This window comes from Schistocerca gregaria, chromosome 4 (assembly GCF_023897955.1).
Source record: "Schistocerca gregaria isolate iqSchGreg1 chromosome 4, iqSchGreg1.2, whole genome shotgun sequence".
Taxonomy (NCBI): domain Eukaryota; kingdom Metazoa; phylum Arthropoda; class Insecta; order Orthoptera; family Acrididae; genus Schistocerca; species Schistocerca gregaria.
Window position 1 is genome coordinate 80,871,842 of NC_064923.1, and position 17,048 is coordinate 80,888,889.

A 17,048-nucleotide genomic window follows, 5' to 3' on the forward strand; every position below is an offset into this window, starting at 1 on the left:
TAGATCCCAGTTGGACTGGAAATTGTTAATATTTCTTTTTACATTAATTAAGATTTTCTTTATATAGAGGCACGGTAGGGTAGAATATTCAGCTGTTTAAATAATTGCTTTGAAGTAATTAGCCTTGAACTGTTGGTAATTATTCTAACAGCTCGTTTTTGTAGAGTGAAGATGGTTTTGACATTTTTCTCACAATGACCCCAGAAGATGAGGCCATAGGTAATAGCAGAATGTATATAAGCAAAGTAAACAGCTCTGCTACATTCTCTACTACATACAAAGCTAATAACATGTAAAGCAAAGCAAGCAGAGCTTAACTTATCCAAGAGATACAGGATATGGGATTTCCAGTCTAAATTTTCGTCTATATGTACACCTAAGAATTTTGTGGTAGCAACTCTCACAATTTCTTTATTTTGTATTCTTAGATCTAGATCAGAGTGTGACTTTGTTTTCCTGTAATGGATATAATTAGTTTTAGAGATCATCATCATCATCATCATCATCATCATCATTTAATACTGATTATGCCTTTCAGCGTTCAGTCTGGAGCATAGCCCCCTTAAAAAAGTCCTCCACGATCCCCTGTTCAGGGCTAACATTGGTGCCTCTTCTGATGTTAAACCTATTACTTCAAAATCATTCTTAACCGAATCCAGGTACCTTCTCCTCTGCCCTGACTCCTCCTACCCTCTACTGCTGAACCCATGAGTCTCTTGGGTAACCTTGCTTCTCCTATGTGTGTAACATGACCCCACCATCTAAGCCTGTTCGCCCTGACTGCTACATCTATAGAGTTTATTCCCAGTTTTTCTCTGATTTCCCCGTTGTGGACACCCTCCTGCCATTGTTCCCATCTACTAGTACCTGCAATCATCCTAGCTACTTTCATATCCATAACCTCAACCTTGTTGATAGGGTAACCTGAATCCACCCAGCTTTCGCTCTCATACAACAAAGTTGGTCGAAAGATTGAACGGTGCACAGATAACTTAGTCTTGGTACTGACTTCCTTCTTGCAGAAGAGAGTAGATTGTAGCTGAGCACTCACTGCATTAGCTTTGCTACACCTCGCTTCCAGTTCTTTCACTATGTTGCCATCCTGTGAGAATATGAATCCTAAGTACTTGTAACCATCCACCTGTTCTAACTTTGTTCCTCCTATTTGGCACTCAATCCGTTTATATTTCTTTCCCACTGACATTACTTTCGTTTTGGAGATGCTAATCTTCATACCATAGTCCTTACATTTCTGATCTAGCTCTGAAATATTCACTATGCAAACTTTCAATCGAATCTGCCATCACAACTAAGTCATCCGCATATGCAAGACTGCTTATTTTGTGTTCACATATCTTAATCTCACCCAGCCAGTCTATTGTTTTCAACATATGATCCATAAATAATATGAACAAAAGCGGAGACAGGATGCAGCCTTATCTTACCCCTAAAACTACTCTGAACCATGAACTCAATTTACCGTCAACTCTAATTGCTGCCTGACTATCCATGTAAAGACCTTTAATTGCTTGCAAAAGTTTGCCTCCTATTCCATAATCTCGTAGAACAGACAATAACTTCCTCTTAGGAACCCGGTCATATGCCTCTTCTAGATCTATAAAGCATAGATACAATTCCCTGTTCCACTCATAACACTTCTCCATTATTTGCCGTAAGCTAAAGATCTGGTCCTGACAACCTCTAAGAGGCCTAAACCCACATTGATTTTCATTCAATTGGTCCTCAACTAATACTCGCACTTTCCTTTCAACAATACCTGAGAAGATTTCACCCACAATGCTGATTAAAGAATTACCTCTGTAATTGTTACAATCTTTTCTGTTTCCATGTTTATAAAGATTGGTGTGATTACTGCTGTTGTCCAGTTTGATGGAACCTGTCCCGACTCCCAGGCCATTTCAGTTATCTGTGTAGCCATTTAAGACCTGACATTCCACTGTATTTGATGAGTTCCGACTTAATTTCATCCACCCCAGCTGCTTTATTGCACTGCAATCTATTGACCATTTTCTCCACTTCCTCAAATGTGATCCTATTTCCATCACCATTCCTATCCCATTCTACCTCAAAATCTAAAACATTACTTATCGTATTTTCACCTACATTGAGCAACTCTTCAAAATATTCCCTCCATCTGCCCAAGGCATCCACAGGATAAACCAGTAGTTTTCCTGACCTGTCCAAAATACTTGTCGTTTCCTTCTTACCTTCCCAAGATTTCTTCTTGGATGCTGCAATTATCTGTTTGGCTTTGTTTCTTTCTTCAACACAACTTTCTCTGTCTACCTGAGTTCTAGTATGTAGCCATTTTTAATACGCCTTCTTTTTCCTTTTACAGGCTGCCTTGACTATGTCATTCCACCAAGCTGTTTGCTTCATCCTACTTTTACACACTACTGTTCCAAGACATTCTTTAGCCACTTCTAGTACTGTGTCCATGCACCTTGTCTATTCCTTTTCCAATGACTGTAATTGACTACATTCAACTAACTGGTACCTTTCTGAGATCGCTGTTATGTACTTGTGGCTGATTTCCTTATCCTGAAGTTTCTCCCCTCTTATCCTCCTACATATGGACCTGACCTCCTGCACTTTCGGCCTCACAATCCCAATTTCACTGCAGATTAAATAATGATCAGTGTCATCAAAGAATCTCCTGAATACACATCTGTCCCTCACAGCCTTCCTGAATTCCTGATCTGTTATTATATAGTCAATGACAGATCTGGTTCCCCTGTCTTCCCAAGTATACCGGTGAATGTTCTTATGTTTAAAAAAGGAGTTTGTGATTACTAAGCCCATACTGGCACAGAAATCCAAGAGTTGTTTCCCATTCCTGTTGGCCTCCATATCCTCTCCAAATTTATCCATAACCTTTTCATACCCTTCTGTTCGATTTCCAATCCTGGCGTTAAAATCAACCACGAGCAGAACACTGTCCTTCTCCTTTACTCTAACAACTACATCACTGAGTGCCTCATAAAAACTATCCATCTTATCTTGATCTGTCCCTTCACAATGCGAATATACTGACACAATCCTAATTTTCTGGCTAGACACTGTAGAGCTTGTATTCTCCCACTTCCTCTTCTTTCTCACCCCTTACTCAAATATCACTAACAGCTAAAACGTCCAGCCCCGTCTTACTTGCAGCATCTGCCACCGCTACCTTCTTCCCAGAGTAGCCCCCATTGATATTAATAGCTCCCCATCTCATTACCATTTGTTTGCCAAGTCGTATCTTAGGAGTCCCTGCTTTGTCAGTTAGAGGTGGGACTCCGTCACCTCCAAAGGTCCGAGGTATTTTGCTCTGATTGTTGCCAGCATCATATTTAAAGTACCGGGGAAGCATGTTGCTAGACTTGCCCCAAGTCCCATTGGGTTTTACTCCTAACGGTTGATGGACTAACTGGTGGATTTGGTAGTCTTTGCCGTATGAGCACAAAGGTGACCACGACTCAGAATATGCCTGAGATGCCCAGCCTTATTCCAAAGTAACTGGTATCCCGACTGTTGGGACCACTTACTTGGCCACTCATATGATGCCGGTGGTTCATGAACTAGGACATGACTACAGGAACCCACACCATAAGTTTTAGAGATATTTATGGTTAATTTGCTCACTTCAAACCAATTTTGCACATATTCTATAACTCTGGTTGCAGATGTTGGCAATACCCTGTTTATGTCATGCAATGATGTAACTTCAGCATTTCCATATGATCAGCAGATTTCCCAGATTTGACACCAAAGAAGATCAACCAGCTAGGCAATGTCATGATAAACTGGCTGCTATCAGGATTCTCTTTGAAATGTTTCTGGAATAGTTGCCTAAAATGTCTGTTCCTTATGAAGATCTCACAGTGGATGAGCAACTGGTTCCATTCAGAGGAAGGTGTTGCTTCTGGTGGTATATACCTCCACAACCCAAACTGGAAAGATGGAATAAAATCAGGATGGTTTTCTGGCATAAAAACAGCATATGTTCGTGCAGCAGAAGTGTATACAGGAGAACTGGAACACTGACCATGAAAAATAAATCAAAGCAGAAATGTTATTCTGAGGCTTGAAAGTATTGAGAAAACTAGGTGGAACATTACCACTGATAATTTCTTTATGGCCAAAGATCTTCTCAAGAAAATTCTAACATTAGTAGGACCTCTCGGAAAGAACAAAGCTGAAATTCCAAAGGCAATGCAGCCAAACAGTAGCAGACCAGTACTTTCAACCACCTTTGTGTTCCAGAGGGACATGATTTGTTGGTTTTGTAAGTGGGGGCAGTTGTAATACTCTATAATGCACCATAACTGTAGCCTGTTTTCAGAAGAGCATAATAAGCTTGAAGTAATACAAGGTGGGGCAGAACAGACTCCCTAGTTTCAAACAATCACTGAAGAGCACACAGATGCAGTAGCTGAGTGGGAGTAATGGCATTAGGTGGGGGAAACAATACTATTTTGAGTAGCCACCATGCCATGGTCTGGTGAGCATTGAGGCTTTGTCATAGAAACGTCCTTTAAAAAGAATGATAATGTGGTGGTGACATAGAGGGCTTTTCGTAGCAATTTGGTTTGAACTGTCATGACAGGACTCCTGATGCTAAAAATATCAGAAACGGATTACCAGAGTTATGGTGACAGGATGCACTACCTAGAAAACCATTTGGTCCACCTAAAAGTACGAGGACACATGAAAACATTATGACTGTGAGAGTGTCCATTGGACAGTCTCCATCACACTCTGTGCGGGAACGTGCTGCTGCTCTTGGAAAAACGTCTAGAATAGCAAGGTGTATATTACACTCTGAGACCTCCTCCAAGTTAATGGCTGCTGAAGAAGTTAGTCCAGAAGACTGGGTGAAATGTACAGATGCTTGCAATGCAATCTTAGCCTCTGTGCAACCCGACACTATTCTGTGGTCTAGTGATGAAGTGCATTTTCATCTATATGGCTCCAAAAATAAGCAAAATTTTCGTTACTGGGCGAGTGAAAACCCTCATGAAACTCACCAAAGACCACTGCACAGCTCCAAAATGACAGTTTGGTGTGTTGCGTCCTTCATAGGCATTGTTGGCCCTTACTTGAGGTGCACATGTTACTGTGATCTCTGTGTGCAAGAAATTTTTTACACCCCAAACTTGAGGAGTATGATGAGGAATACGACACAGAAGCCCTTTGGTTTCAACAGGATGGTGCCACAGTTCATACTCTGCAAGAACAGTTCCCACCCACCTTATCTTACAAGGGGATGTTCCATGGACCCCCTTGCTCCCCAGATTTGAGTTCCTGTGGTGTATTTCTCTCCCCCCCCCCCCCCTTCTTCTTTGGGGATACCTCAAAATAAGAGGTTTTGAAAGTTCAATCAATCAAGAACCTTGGAAGCTCTTAAGAGGGAAATTGCAGGTGTCATTGCTGGAATACACAAGATGCGCTGAGAAGAGTTTTCGAAAACTTTTTTGAATAATTCAATATGTGCATCATTCACTAAGGTTGTAAAGTTATCATGTGGATGATGTAATTTTCAAACCCCAATGAAAATAAAATGGCATTGAATGTAGTTTTCAGTAATAAAAACATTTTTTAATTAGCCTTGTTGGTTTTTTTACAATTCACCCGTCAAATCAGAGCCCATTCTGCCTCACCTTGTACTACATTACAACAAAATAAAAAGGAATTGACAACAGATAAACTCACCAATACTTATTCCTGCAAAAAGGTGTGTCAAATAATGGCCTGTTTGTTCTATAATCTGCTGGATATTGCAGTAATAAAAACCTGAGTATTGTATGTACACATCAATCCAGAGTACAATCAAAATAACTTGTACAGAAGGAGGCTATTTCTAAGAGAACTTGGATATGAGCCAACACAACCAATTCAAGAGGATATAATTACAAAAAATCTTTCTGAGACGATCAAAGTTAGTCTACAGAATATTGCAGGAAGGAGTTCAGGAGCAAAAGAACAGAAGAGGGCTAGTGCAAACAGTTAGGACTGAGGCAAGACCAAAAGACAAACAAAAAGTGTAATAGATGTCAATCATTCCTCTGCGAAGAGCATACAAACATTTACTTCAAAACAGCATAAGTTAATGTGGTGAATACAAACTAAGTTCAATATAGTTCCTCAAAGTCCAATTTTGTAATTTAATTTAAATTTTATAATAATTGTCTGAAATAAATGCTGAAATTTAAGCTCTAATGTGTTTTCTCCTGCAAAAAAGGATTTTGAAGTACTTTGAAAGAATAATTTAATTTTCAACTAAAATTTTGTAAATAACTTTTTATTTTGTAATAATTATTTTCAGTATATGTTAGTAAGTTCCAATGTCTGTATTTCTACATAAAAAACCATATACAAAAGATATTTTGAAGTACCACCTAAGAATAAAACATGTTTTAATAGTGGTTCTAACTGACCCATTCACAATATGTGTGTTTCCGTTTGAAACACAATAGGAAAGTTTGGCTCAGCAGCCTCCTTGTGATATTTGAGATTAGGAGGCTATATGCCAGGACTGGGGTTGACCATCCTCCTTTCCTTTATCCATAACAATATAAACCCAACACAACATTATACAAACACTTGCCATAGTCATCCACATGACAGAGATATGCACTTGACACTTCATAACACGTCAAGAGAAAGGCAACGGCAAGCCACCTCTACCAGGACCTTCTAGAACAGTGATGCATGGTTCCTGCACCTGTTCCTGCACTCCCTCCTTGGTATGGGACTATTTTGATGATGAAATTGATGAAAATGATAACAATAACAATAATCATTATTTGTTTACATCAGTATAAGTTACTTGAGCATAAACTCAAGAAATTTTACTTTGAGAAATATAGCATTTGAAAGGCATGCATTCAAAAACTTGAGAAGTGATGCAATAAATTTAAGAAGTGCAATAGTAGAAAAATCTCAACTTTTGACATCATAATAATTTACACAATATGAAGTCAAATTCTGTGCTAACCATGATTGGTATTTCATTAAGTATTACTGATGTGAACAAAAGTCTGCAATCTATGGCTATGCACACTTCTAAATACAGGGAATGCCATTTCTTTCAGTTGTTATGTTAGGGAAATTAGTGTTACTGTTGTCTTGTTTTTCTTAGTGTAGGGTCTTTCTCTTTCTGTCTTCCCTTACCAGCTTCCTGTGGTTTGCTAGTTCTACCTGTAAAATCATGATTCATGACATTAGTTGTTAATACAAAATGCGGTTACCCTGTCTAGTTGGTATGTTCTCTGAAGATGGTCAGGCTGATAGCAAATGCAAGTGCACAGCCCCTCACAGAAGTTATTGAAATGTATCCTACATTAAATGAAGTTAGCTTGCAATTTCTAGAATTCCTTGCTATTTTAAAGGCTCCTAGTTCTCATGCTACTTCATTTCCCTTAAATTAGTCGTTAAATTTGGAAAGTGATACATGTATTTTTGTTTTATTTTTTATTTTTTAGGAGTGCCACGACTTATGACTCCCAGGCCCCTTGATCAATACCTATTTGCACATCACCCTCACTGTGAAAATATTAAACAGAAAGAAATGTTTTCAATTGAAAGAAAAAATGAAAACTTCTGGGAAGTAGTGTTGCAGAATGGACTGCACTGCACCTGACAACAAAAATTCCAAAGAAAATGAGTTGGGTACTGAGACGTGTGTGGGTAGTGAGTAATGTTGTCTTCAATCAGCACAATATGTACAATGAGTACCCCATGCCTTGTACTCAGAGCAACCTGTTGCAACTTCCTGCATTGGAATACTTGCAGGCTACGATTGGTGGCTTCTGAGTTCTGTAATTGTAAAATAGCAGCTCTCTGGGTTTGCTATTATAAATCATTTACAGTATCATCATGAATAAGCACTGGCTATCTGATCTGGTCTCCATCATGGACAATGTAATGACATCAGAAATTTGCTAGCATCAAGTATACATAGGGCTACATCTAATCGTTAAACTAGACAAAGCTGATGAATTTTGGTTGCTGCTTATGTTTATGGGTTCAAAAACATTGTTACCTACTGTTACAGCTGACGGAAGAAAGAGTAACACCTGACATTTAGAGGCCTTGCAATAGGGATATTATGTGTTGTTGAGCGATACTGTGCCAAATTCTGTCCAATTAGAACTTTATACCATCAAAATACTGAGCTGGTTGTGACATGCTCCAAATGTCCTCAATTGGGGAGAGCCCTGGCAATCTTTCTGGCCAAGGTAAGGCAATGTGCATGCAGGCATTATTTTGCTGAACTGTAAGCCCAGGATGGGTTGTGACGAAGAACAACAAAACAGGGTGTAGAATATTATCAACATAGCTGTGCTGTGCGTATGCCACAGATAACAAGCATAGAGGTCCTACTATGAAAAGAAATTGCACATCTCCGCTAATCACAGTGGCTCAATTTGAAGCAGGACTCATCATTGAAGACAATTCTACTCCAGTCAATGAATAAATCATCCAATTTTTTCTGAAATTTTAATCATTTGTTTGACTGCATATGTAGACTTTTGTCTTAAGTGTGTGTATGCATTTCAATTTTGCAGTGCATGACCTACCATGCTCTGAAAACTATCACTCTGAACAATTTTTATGCTTGCACGTTTCCACACTTTACCCAAGTATTTGACATAAGTATCTATATGTAAACAGGAATGGTTCAATAAAGGTTCTGTAGGAGAAATATGTAGCTCCCAAATTGTTTATCATTTTCTCTTAATTTCTGGAGACTCCAACAAACATAATTGTTGGGTTCAAATTAATGATGATGTAAATAAAATAGAAAGAAACTTCCACATGGGAAAAATATATTAAAAACAAAGATTCCAAGACTTACCAAGTGGGAAAGCGCCGGCAGACAGGCACAATGAACAAAACACACAAACACACTCACAGAATTACTAGCTTTTGCAACCGATGGTTGCTTCTTCAGGAAGGAGAGGGAAAGACGAAAGGATGTGGGTTTTAAGGGAGAGGGTAAGGAGTCATTCCAAAGTATGTCAAATACATGCTTAACAAGGCAATTCACAAGGTTTTTTTTTCTTTTGTGTTGTCTACATTAATACAACACATATAAAAGAGCCAAAGTACTTCTGTGGTGAACTGCCATACATGTTGTCAAAAGAGATGAAATGTCATTTCTGCTGAGACTGGGGATATTACAAGAGTATACTGAGGGGGGAGGGGGGGGGGGAGGGTGAGAGGGATAAAAGAGAGAGAGAGAGAGAGAGAGAGAGAGAGAGAGAGAGAGAGAGAGAGAGAGAGAGAGAGAGAGATGGGGGGCGGGGGGGGGGGGGTGAGGATGGACGAATGAGAAAACAGCATTGTGTGACGGGAGTTGTAGACTGAAAATATTCAATACATCGTAACTCTACATATATAGAATTTTATTGAATTTAATCAATGCTCACTTCCTGGGCCACACTGATACTTGCTTTGGGCCACACGCAGCCTGTAGGCAGTACATATGTACTGTAAAGAATATGTTTGACCATAAGATCTACTACTTTGTCCATAGATATCGGATAAAGCATATTGTTGATGCAGTTTGACACCCTTCAGTCCATGGTAATAATATTTATGATTTATTCACTATCAATTGATGCAGATGTTAATTTTGCAAATCATAAACATCTGCACTTATTGACACAAATATACTTGCAACATATCAAGTATCTCCAAAGAGATGTCACGTACCTTTTCTCTGTTATATCTGAAAATATTTTCAACTTCATTTTCTGACCTTTTATGGAATAATATTTATGGAGCATGATTGTAAAACATGTACAGTAATAATAATTTTCAGCAATGACCGAGAATAGCACTGCCATATTGCACAGTTCTCACAATTCTGTCATACAGGAGGCATCTTTAGCATTGCTGCAAATTTTGATTTTCTAAATGATTTGTTGTCACCCTCAATACAAATCCTTGGACTGAATATTGTGACAGATTAATTTGTGGATACTCTATTGAATGAATACATAAAATTAATCTGTAAACCAAGCAACTGACATCAGTGTCACATGAACCACACTCAACAGTATTTGTTTAAGACTGGTCCACCTAACACTCCCCTCGAGATATGCATGGGAAAATGTACCTGACACCTCTTAGGAGACACATAAAAAAACCTATTTCTTACATTTCAAAATCATTCAATTTATTTTCAGCATAGACCAAACAAGGCTGAGTGTGTTTGCTGGGTCCATTCGACTGGATGATGATACGGTACCCCTTATACCAATCTCCGAAGTTATTGTTCATGAAGATTACAACAAAACTCTCTCAGTTAACGACATTGCAGTCATAAAGGTAAAATAAATAATTTTCACTCCATTCTCTTGTACTTTAAGCTGAAACCAAGTTATAGGATTATGAAATGCAGAGTGGCTTATGCATTGTCCTAATAACATAGAGGAAAAGCGAATATTGGATAGCAGCAGTTTTGTCTGAAAATTTTGGTTACAGAAGAATGTTACAAAATATGGTATGAAGGAAGAGATACAAGACAGAAAAGGCAATTATGATGTTACTGAAACATGTGGGAATCTGGAAGCAATTTATTTGGCTGCACTTTTAGTATACTAAACAGTTTACCAGTAAATAAAGACAGCAATACGTAAAAGACACTGGTGAGGCTGCCATTAGTTAGATGTGCTGAGATAATGCTACTAGTACTAGCACAAGATATGATGGATAGACTTCAAGGATGTGGAACAAATAACATGTATTATATATTCACAGGCAGAAGGAACCACTCCTGTCTCCTGCTGCAAAGTACGTAAACAAGAAATTATGGCCTATAATTTAAGCACACTGGTAATTATGGCATTTACTTCCAGATTACTTTATATACATCTATAGACGAGAAACAAAAACACTTTAAAATAAGCCACTGCATCTTCTCTTGTACCAGTCAGGTGTTGTTTTTATCTAATACTACAAATAAAGCACTTTCGTAGCTTTGCACAGAACACTACCAGCAATTTATACATGGGAAATTTTGTCATAAATCTAATATAAATATTAAGAGTTATGTAAAATTTATATCATGGAGTCCATATATTTTGATAAAATTGTTAGAGTGGCGAATGAGATATGATCTTAGAATGTAAACTCAAAGTTAGAAAATCAACAATACTAGGGAATGGATAGATTGCAGCTCACTGTAAATATGACACACACACACACACACACACAAACACACACACACACACACACACACACACACACACACACACAAGCAAGCACACCTCACACACGCACACATGACTGCTCCCACCAACGTCTACAATTGAAATGTGACTGTTATGTGAATAGCAATATGGAGTGGGATGGTGAAGGGGGAGGTATAGCAGGGGATGGATGGAGAAGTGCATTACTCTTATGTGTCATTCTTTCTCTTCCTTCGTGTGGGTTTTCATCACCTTTCAAACCACAGACATTCTGACTTCAGATCTCCACTGTATCAATGATCTCATGTGTGCACAATGCACAGCTACATGATGGTGTGAATTGTTGGTGGAACATCCCACACACTGCAAAAGGGGTTTCTGCATAAAATTGTGTACTGTTATAGAAGAAGCTTCTGGAACAAATTCCATAAATACCGTACTTAAATTTATGTATTAAAAAATAAATCGGCACACTACAAGAACCTGAACATAGGGTGGCGAAGAGAAACGAAGATATGATAAGTGACTATTCAGTGTCAACTGGATGTTGTTAGTGCGGTGGTATTGTATTTAAAGGTATTCGGCTATGTTCAGCATCACACAGATGGTATCAGACATACTGTTTCACTCAACTGGAACTACAAAACTTTTCATGTGATTGCACCAGGTACAAGACAGCAGTGCAAAAATGTGGGAATGGTTTTGAAGTCAACATGATAGATATGCTGCAACAGGACCTTGCCGGCATTACAGAATTTGCTGAAATGTTCATTTACATGGTACAGCATTTATCTGAAACTTGTGGAGAAACAGAATCTGAAGTATGTAATCAGTGCAGTACTGGTAACACAAAAAAAAAACTATGAAAAAAAAAGTTCGTGAAATGACAGTGCTTTAACATGCAAAAACAAAGTTATTTGTATAACCAATGATTGTAAAATTTCTAGTATAATAAATTTTAACACAGTTACTGATATAAAACCTAATTTACATGGTCATGATCATATGAAAGGATGCTTTATTCCATCTACGTGTGATATAATCAAAAACTTCACATGTGAAAAGATACAAATACCATGGTCGCAAAGAAAACAATCATCTCAAGCACCCAACTGCTCCAGAAACTAATGTTAATGGAGATAAATTAGGATGAGACATCATAGATAATAAGACAATGAATATTGTGTTATATTCAGATAGTTACAAGAGGCTTAGCCAAAATGCTATGATATTAAGGAGGACTAAAAGCCACAAGTTTTATCAAACAAAGCACTTTCCTGATAGAAATTTTAAAAACTGTAGCTATAGCAATAAGGCACTGCAAAATCAGTGTATAGTAATATTTCGTGGTGCAATGGATACACATAAAAACGAGCTTATTGAAGTTTATCAAACACTGAAGATAGTCTTACACACACTAAAATATCAAAAAGTCATTGTAATAGGCTTTATTTCCAGGCATGATCTAATGGAATGGTTTTCTATAAACAAGGAAATCCAGAAAGCCAACAGGGCTCACTAAAAAATTTGCAGACTGATGCATACAACTAATTTGGAAAGAATGTGCTTCACAAAACATGGAATGCACTTACACAAGAAAGGCAAATCCTGTTTATGTAAAAAACTTGGCAAGTTAATGAAAAATATTTACATAAATGGTGAAATGTATGACCAATACCACTGGAGACAACAAAATACTCAGACAGAAGAGGCTCCACTCAAGAATGTAACCACCAACTGAATATTGTAGGCAAGCCTCCCCTTATACATGCAGATGTCACAGAAGCAACAACTGCAAATTAAACACTTTAACCACTTTGGTAGAAAAGGAATCAGTGTCAGTATCAACAGCTACAACAGCAGCAGTAACAAAGAATGTAAAATCAGTAGCAACAGAAGATTCAGGATACTACAAAGTGGACAAAAGGAGAAGAACAATGGTGATGGGAGGAGTATCATTACAACAAGTATGATAGGAATTAACAGCAGCCATTGCAGCAAATGTAGAAGAGTAAAAGGAGGGCAGTGCCTCCTTCCCAACTACAGGATTTTTTAATAGAAGGAAGAAAGAAGAAGTACCATGGTAAGTCATTTTAATTATTTAACAGTATTTCACCAGTGTTCAGTCAACAAGAAACAAAGTGCAACAATTAGAAATTGAATTGGAAGCCACAAACAGCTTGGCTGTCTTCATTACTGAAGACTAGTCTAAAGGAATTTAAATTAAATACATAGTGTTACCTTCTTATTAATTAGCTTGAAACTATAAAAAAAACATTAAATGGGGATGGAGGCTCATGTATTTATGTCAAAAGAGCACCCCAATTCATAGTTGGAAGTGATATGATTTCTTTGAAGAAAAACATTTTGAACTCTCCGTAGCAAAGTTAAAAGAACAAAATACACTTAAAAACCGTTTGTACTCTGCTTATATATGTCACCTAGAATGGTAATGTCTAAACCTTTTTCACTAAATTAATGTGATTGCTGGACAAGATATGTAAACCTATAGGATATCTTGTTATTTGTGAAGATTTAAATATCAAAATTATGGAAGTGGGCCAGCACAGCAACTGATTCTTAAATATCTTGAACAGTTATGAGATACTATAACATGTAACAAATGCCACAAGAATAACCAATCACTCATCCCCAATTACTGACCATGTTCTTGCAGATGTCATCCATAAATGTTGTAAGGTAGCTGTCAAAAACCTTGGGGTATCACACTAAAACCATGGGGTATCACACCATTTTGCTCAACTTGCAGAATTCAAAATACCTACAAAGAAACAAACAAAAGTGCTTAGCTACAGAAGGGTGTTCTCAAAATAAAAAATGTGAATTTGCTATGCAGGTGACCTGCCAGACATGGTTGTAAGAGCTATTTTCAGGAACACGCAAGAATGAAAAATTTAACTAACTCAGATCAAAATTTGAGGGTAACAAATGGATCAGAAAATCCTCTGAAACTCAGAAATTCAGCAGCTCTATTAAAGAAAATAAGAGTTACCCAGCATTCTTACAGTTCTATCTCAGACATGAAAGGACATATAGAAACCTGATGCAGGAAGCAAAAAGAATCCAAAATCATAAGACCAAACACAACTCAAACAATAAAAGCACAGCCATAGTATAGTAAAACAAGATATTGCGAACACAAAGCCAAAGCAAACTAACATAAAAGTTACAAATAAAGATAGTTTAATAGACAACCCTAAGGACTGGGCAAACTTTGTAAGCCATAACTTCAGTAATATAGCAAACAAACTGCTAATAATAATAATAATACTAATAATAATGCGAACAACTATGTACCTTACAGATTGCTGCTGCTGCTACTCATCACTGGGAGGAAATCAGTAGGATTGTAAACACATTTAAGAGTAAAATGTCAACAGGTTTAGATGAACTTCCAATGTGTCTACAAAGAGACTACATTAGCAGCATAAATATACCCCTAACAGACAACATAAATGATTCATTCTCATTAGGTTGTTCCCATGATTACCTAAAGTGGGCAAACTACTTCTCATGCATAAAAATGGTGGTACAGAGAATATAGAGAATTATAGACCAGTTCCATTACTGTCTTCCTTTTCAAAATTATTAGAAACTATGATGAATAACAGATGTAAAGATTCTTTAAATAAATACATACTTCTGTACAAAGAACAATTTGTCTTCCAGTCTGGAAAGGGAACAGAAGCTGCTAAAGCCAAATTTACAGAAAGAAGGTTCAGAAGCCCTAGATAAAGTAGAACAGGTAACAGGCGTTTTCCTAGACCTCTGTACAGTTGATCACGAAACACTTTTTGGTAAACCTGAAGCACTAAGAATAAGGAGGGTGGTAAATAAATAGCTTAGGTCTTCCCAGCAGACTGAGTGCACAGGGTAGAGAGATTCCAAATTTCAGGTAGATCTAACTGTATGGTGAAACATGTTTTAAACCCAAAATATCTAAATATTGGAGACCCTCAAGGGAGTGTGTTAGGTCCAATATTGTCTCTTGTTTACATTAATGACTTCCCACTGTGGGTCACACAAGGAGAAACTGTGTTATTTGCTGATGACAGGAATATAATAATTACAGACATGACACCATAAATTTTAAAAATAAAATCTGAAAAGACACTTATGGCTGTCCACAACTGGTCAAGTAATAATAAAGTAACTCATAATGCTAAAAAGACAAATAACATGAACTTCTACATAAATGAGGAATGTAATAGAGTAACACTTAAAATACATAATGAAACTATGGACTGAGTAGCTGGTTAAAAAGGTTTCGGCACATATGTTGATCGAACAAAATGATATGAACATATCAGGGTACTTGAAAAAGAAATAGACCGGTATGCTGTGCTTTATGAATACTAACCACAGTGTGTAATAGCTCATGCCTGAAAGTAACATACTCTGCATTCTATCAATACTATACATTCTATCCTCAGTCAAGGCATAATATTCTGGAATGTGAATGTTTGAACATGGAAGTGTCTTCAAACTGTAAAAATGAGCTATCAGAATAATGAGAGGCACAAGAGGGCACACTGAATTGAGCTATTCAAAAAATGGGATATTGTGACAGTTAAAAGTTAATATATATTCCAAACTGCAGTTTTTATATAAAAACCACATTGAGTAATATGCAGCAAACAGCTCTGTACCTGATCATCAAACCAGATACAGTAATTGTTTGTACCTGGACAGTATTGATAGAGCAAAGACCAAAACCACTATGTTTTACCAAGGAGTCAAGACATATAATAATAAACTGCCGAAACAGGTCAAGAGCATAAAGACACTCTATAAATTTAAAAAAGTCTTACAAAATATTTATGAGCAAATAGCTTTTACTTGGTTAAAGAGCTCATGCAGTATAAAATTATTACAAATAGATAAGCAGGTTTTCCAATTACAAAGTAGTCACAGGGGATGAAGTATGCTTGTAAGCAATACAATACACTGCAGTTTTTAATTTCCTCGCTGCACTACAAAGAAATGTGTATTATCGCAGGAGCCCTACGGTTCATTTCCCTTGTTTGAAGCAGGCTCTTCTGCCTTATGTAATGCATTGATGAAATGTACATTCATACACTCCTGGAAATGGAAAAAAGAACACATTGACACCGGTGTGTCAGACCCACCATACTTGCTCTGGACACTGCGAGAGGGCTGTACAAGCAATGATCACACGCACGGCACAGCGGACACACCAGGAACCGCGGTGTTGGCCGTCGAATGGCGCTAGCTGCGCAGCATTTGTGCACCACCTGTGTGCACTGTCAGTGTCAGCCAGTGTGCCGTGGCATACGGAGCTCCATCACAGTCTTTAACACTGGTAGCATGCCGCGACAGCGTGGACGTGAACCGTATGTGCAGTTGACGGACTTTGAGCGAGGGCATATAGTGGGCATGCGGGAGGCCGGGCGGACGTACCGCCGAATTGCTCAACACGTGGGGCGTGAGGTCTCCACAGTACCTCGATGTTGTCGCCAGTGGTCGGCGGAAAGTGCACGTGCCTGTCGACCTAGGACCGGACCGCAGCAACGCACGGATGCACGCCAAGACCGTAGGATCCTACGCAGTGCCGTAGGGGACCACACCGCCACTTCCCAGCAAATTAGGGACACTGTTGCTCCTGGGGTATCGGCGAGGACCATTTGCAACCGTCTCCATGAAGCTGGGCTACAGTCCCGCACACCGTTAGGCCGTCTTCCGCTCACGCCCCAACATCGTGCAGCCCGCCTCCAGTGGTGTCGTGACAAGCGTGAATGGAGGGACGAATGGAAACGTGTCGTCTTCAGCAATGAGAGTCGCTTCTGCCTTGGTGCCAATGAT

At 38.3% G+C, this 17,048-nt stretch overlaps 1 protein-coding gene across 1 annotated transcript in view; it reads left to right on the forward strand.

Annotated features, from left to right (window-relative positions):
- LOC126268223 (chymotrypsin-2-like) overlaps nucleotides 1-17,048 on the forward strand; it is a 163,290-nt gene that overhangs the window by 77,809 nt on the left and 68,433 nt on the right. Inside the window, exon 4 of the mRNA XM_049973858.1 lies at nucleotides 10,200-10,341. Within this exon, the coding sequence (XP_049829815.1) occupies nucleotides 10,200-10,341 (142 nt within the window). The remainder of the gene's footprint in view (nucleotides 1-10,199; nucleotides 10,342-17,048) is intronic.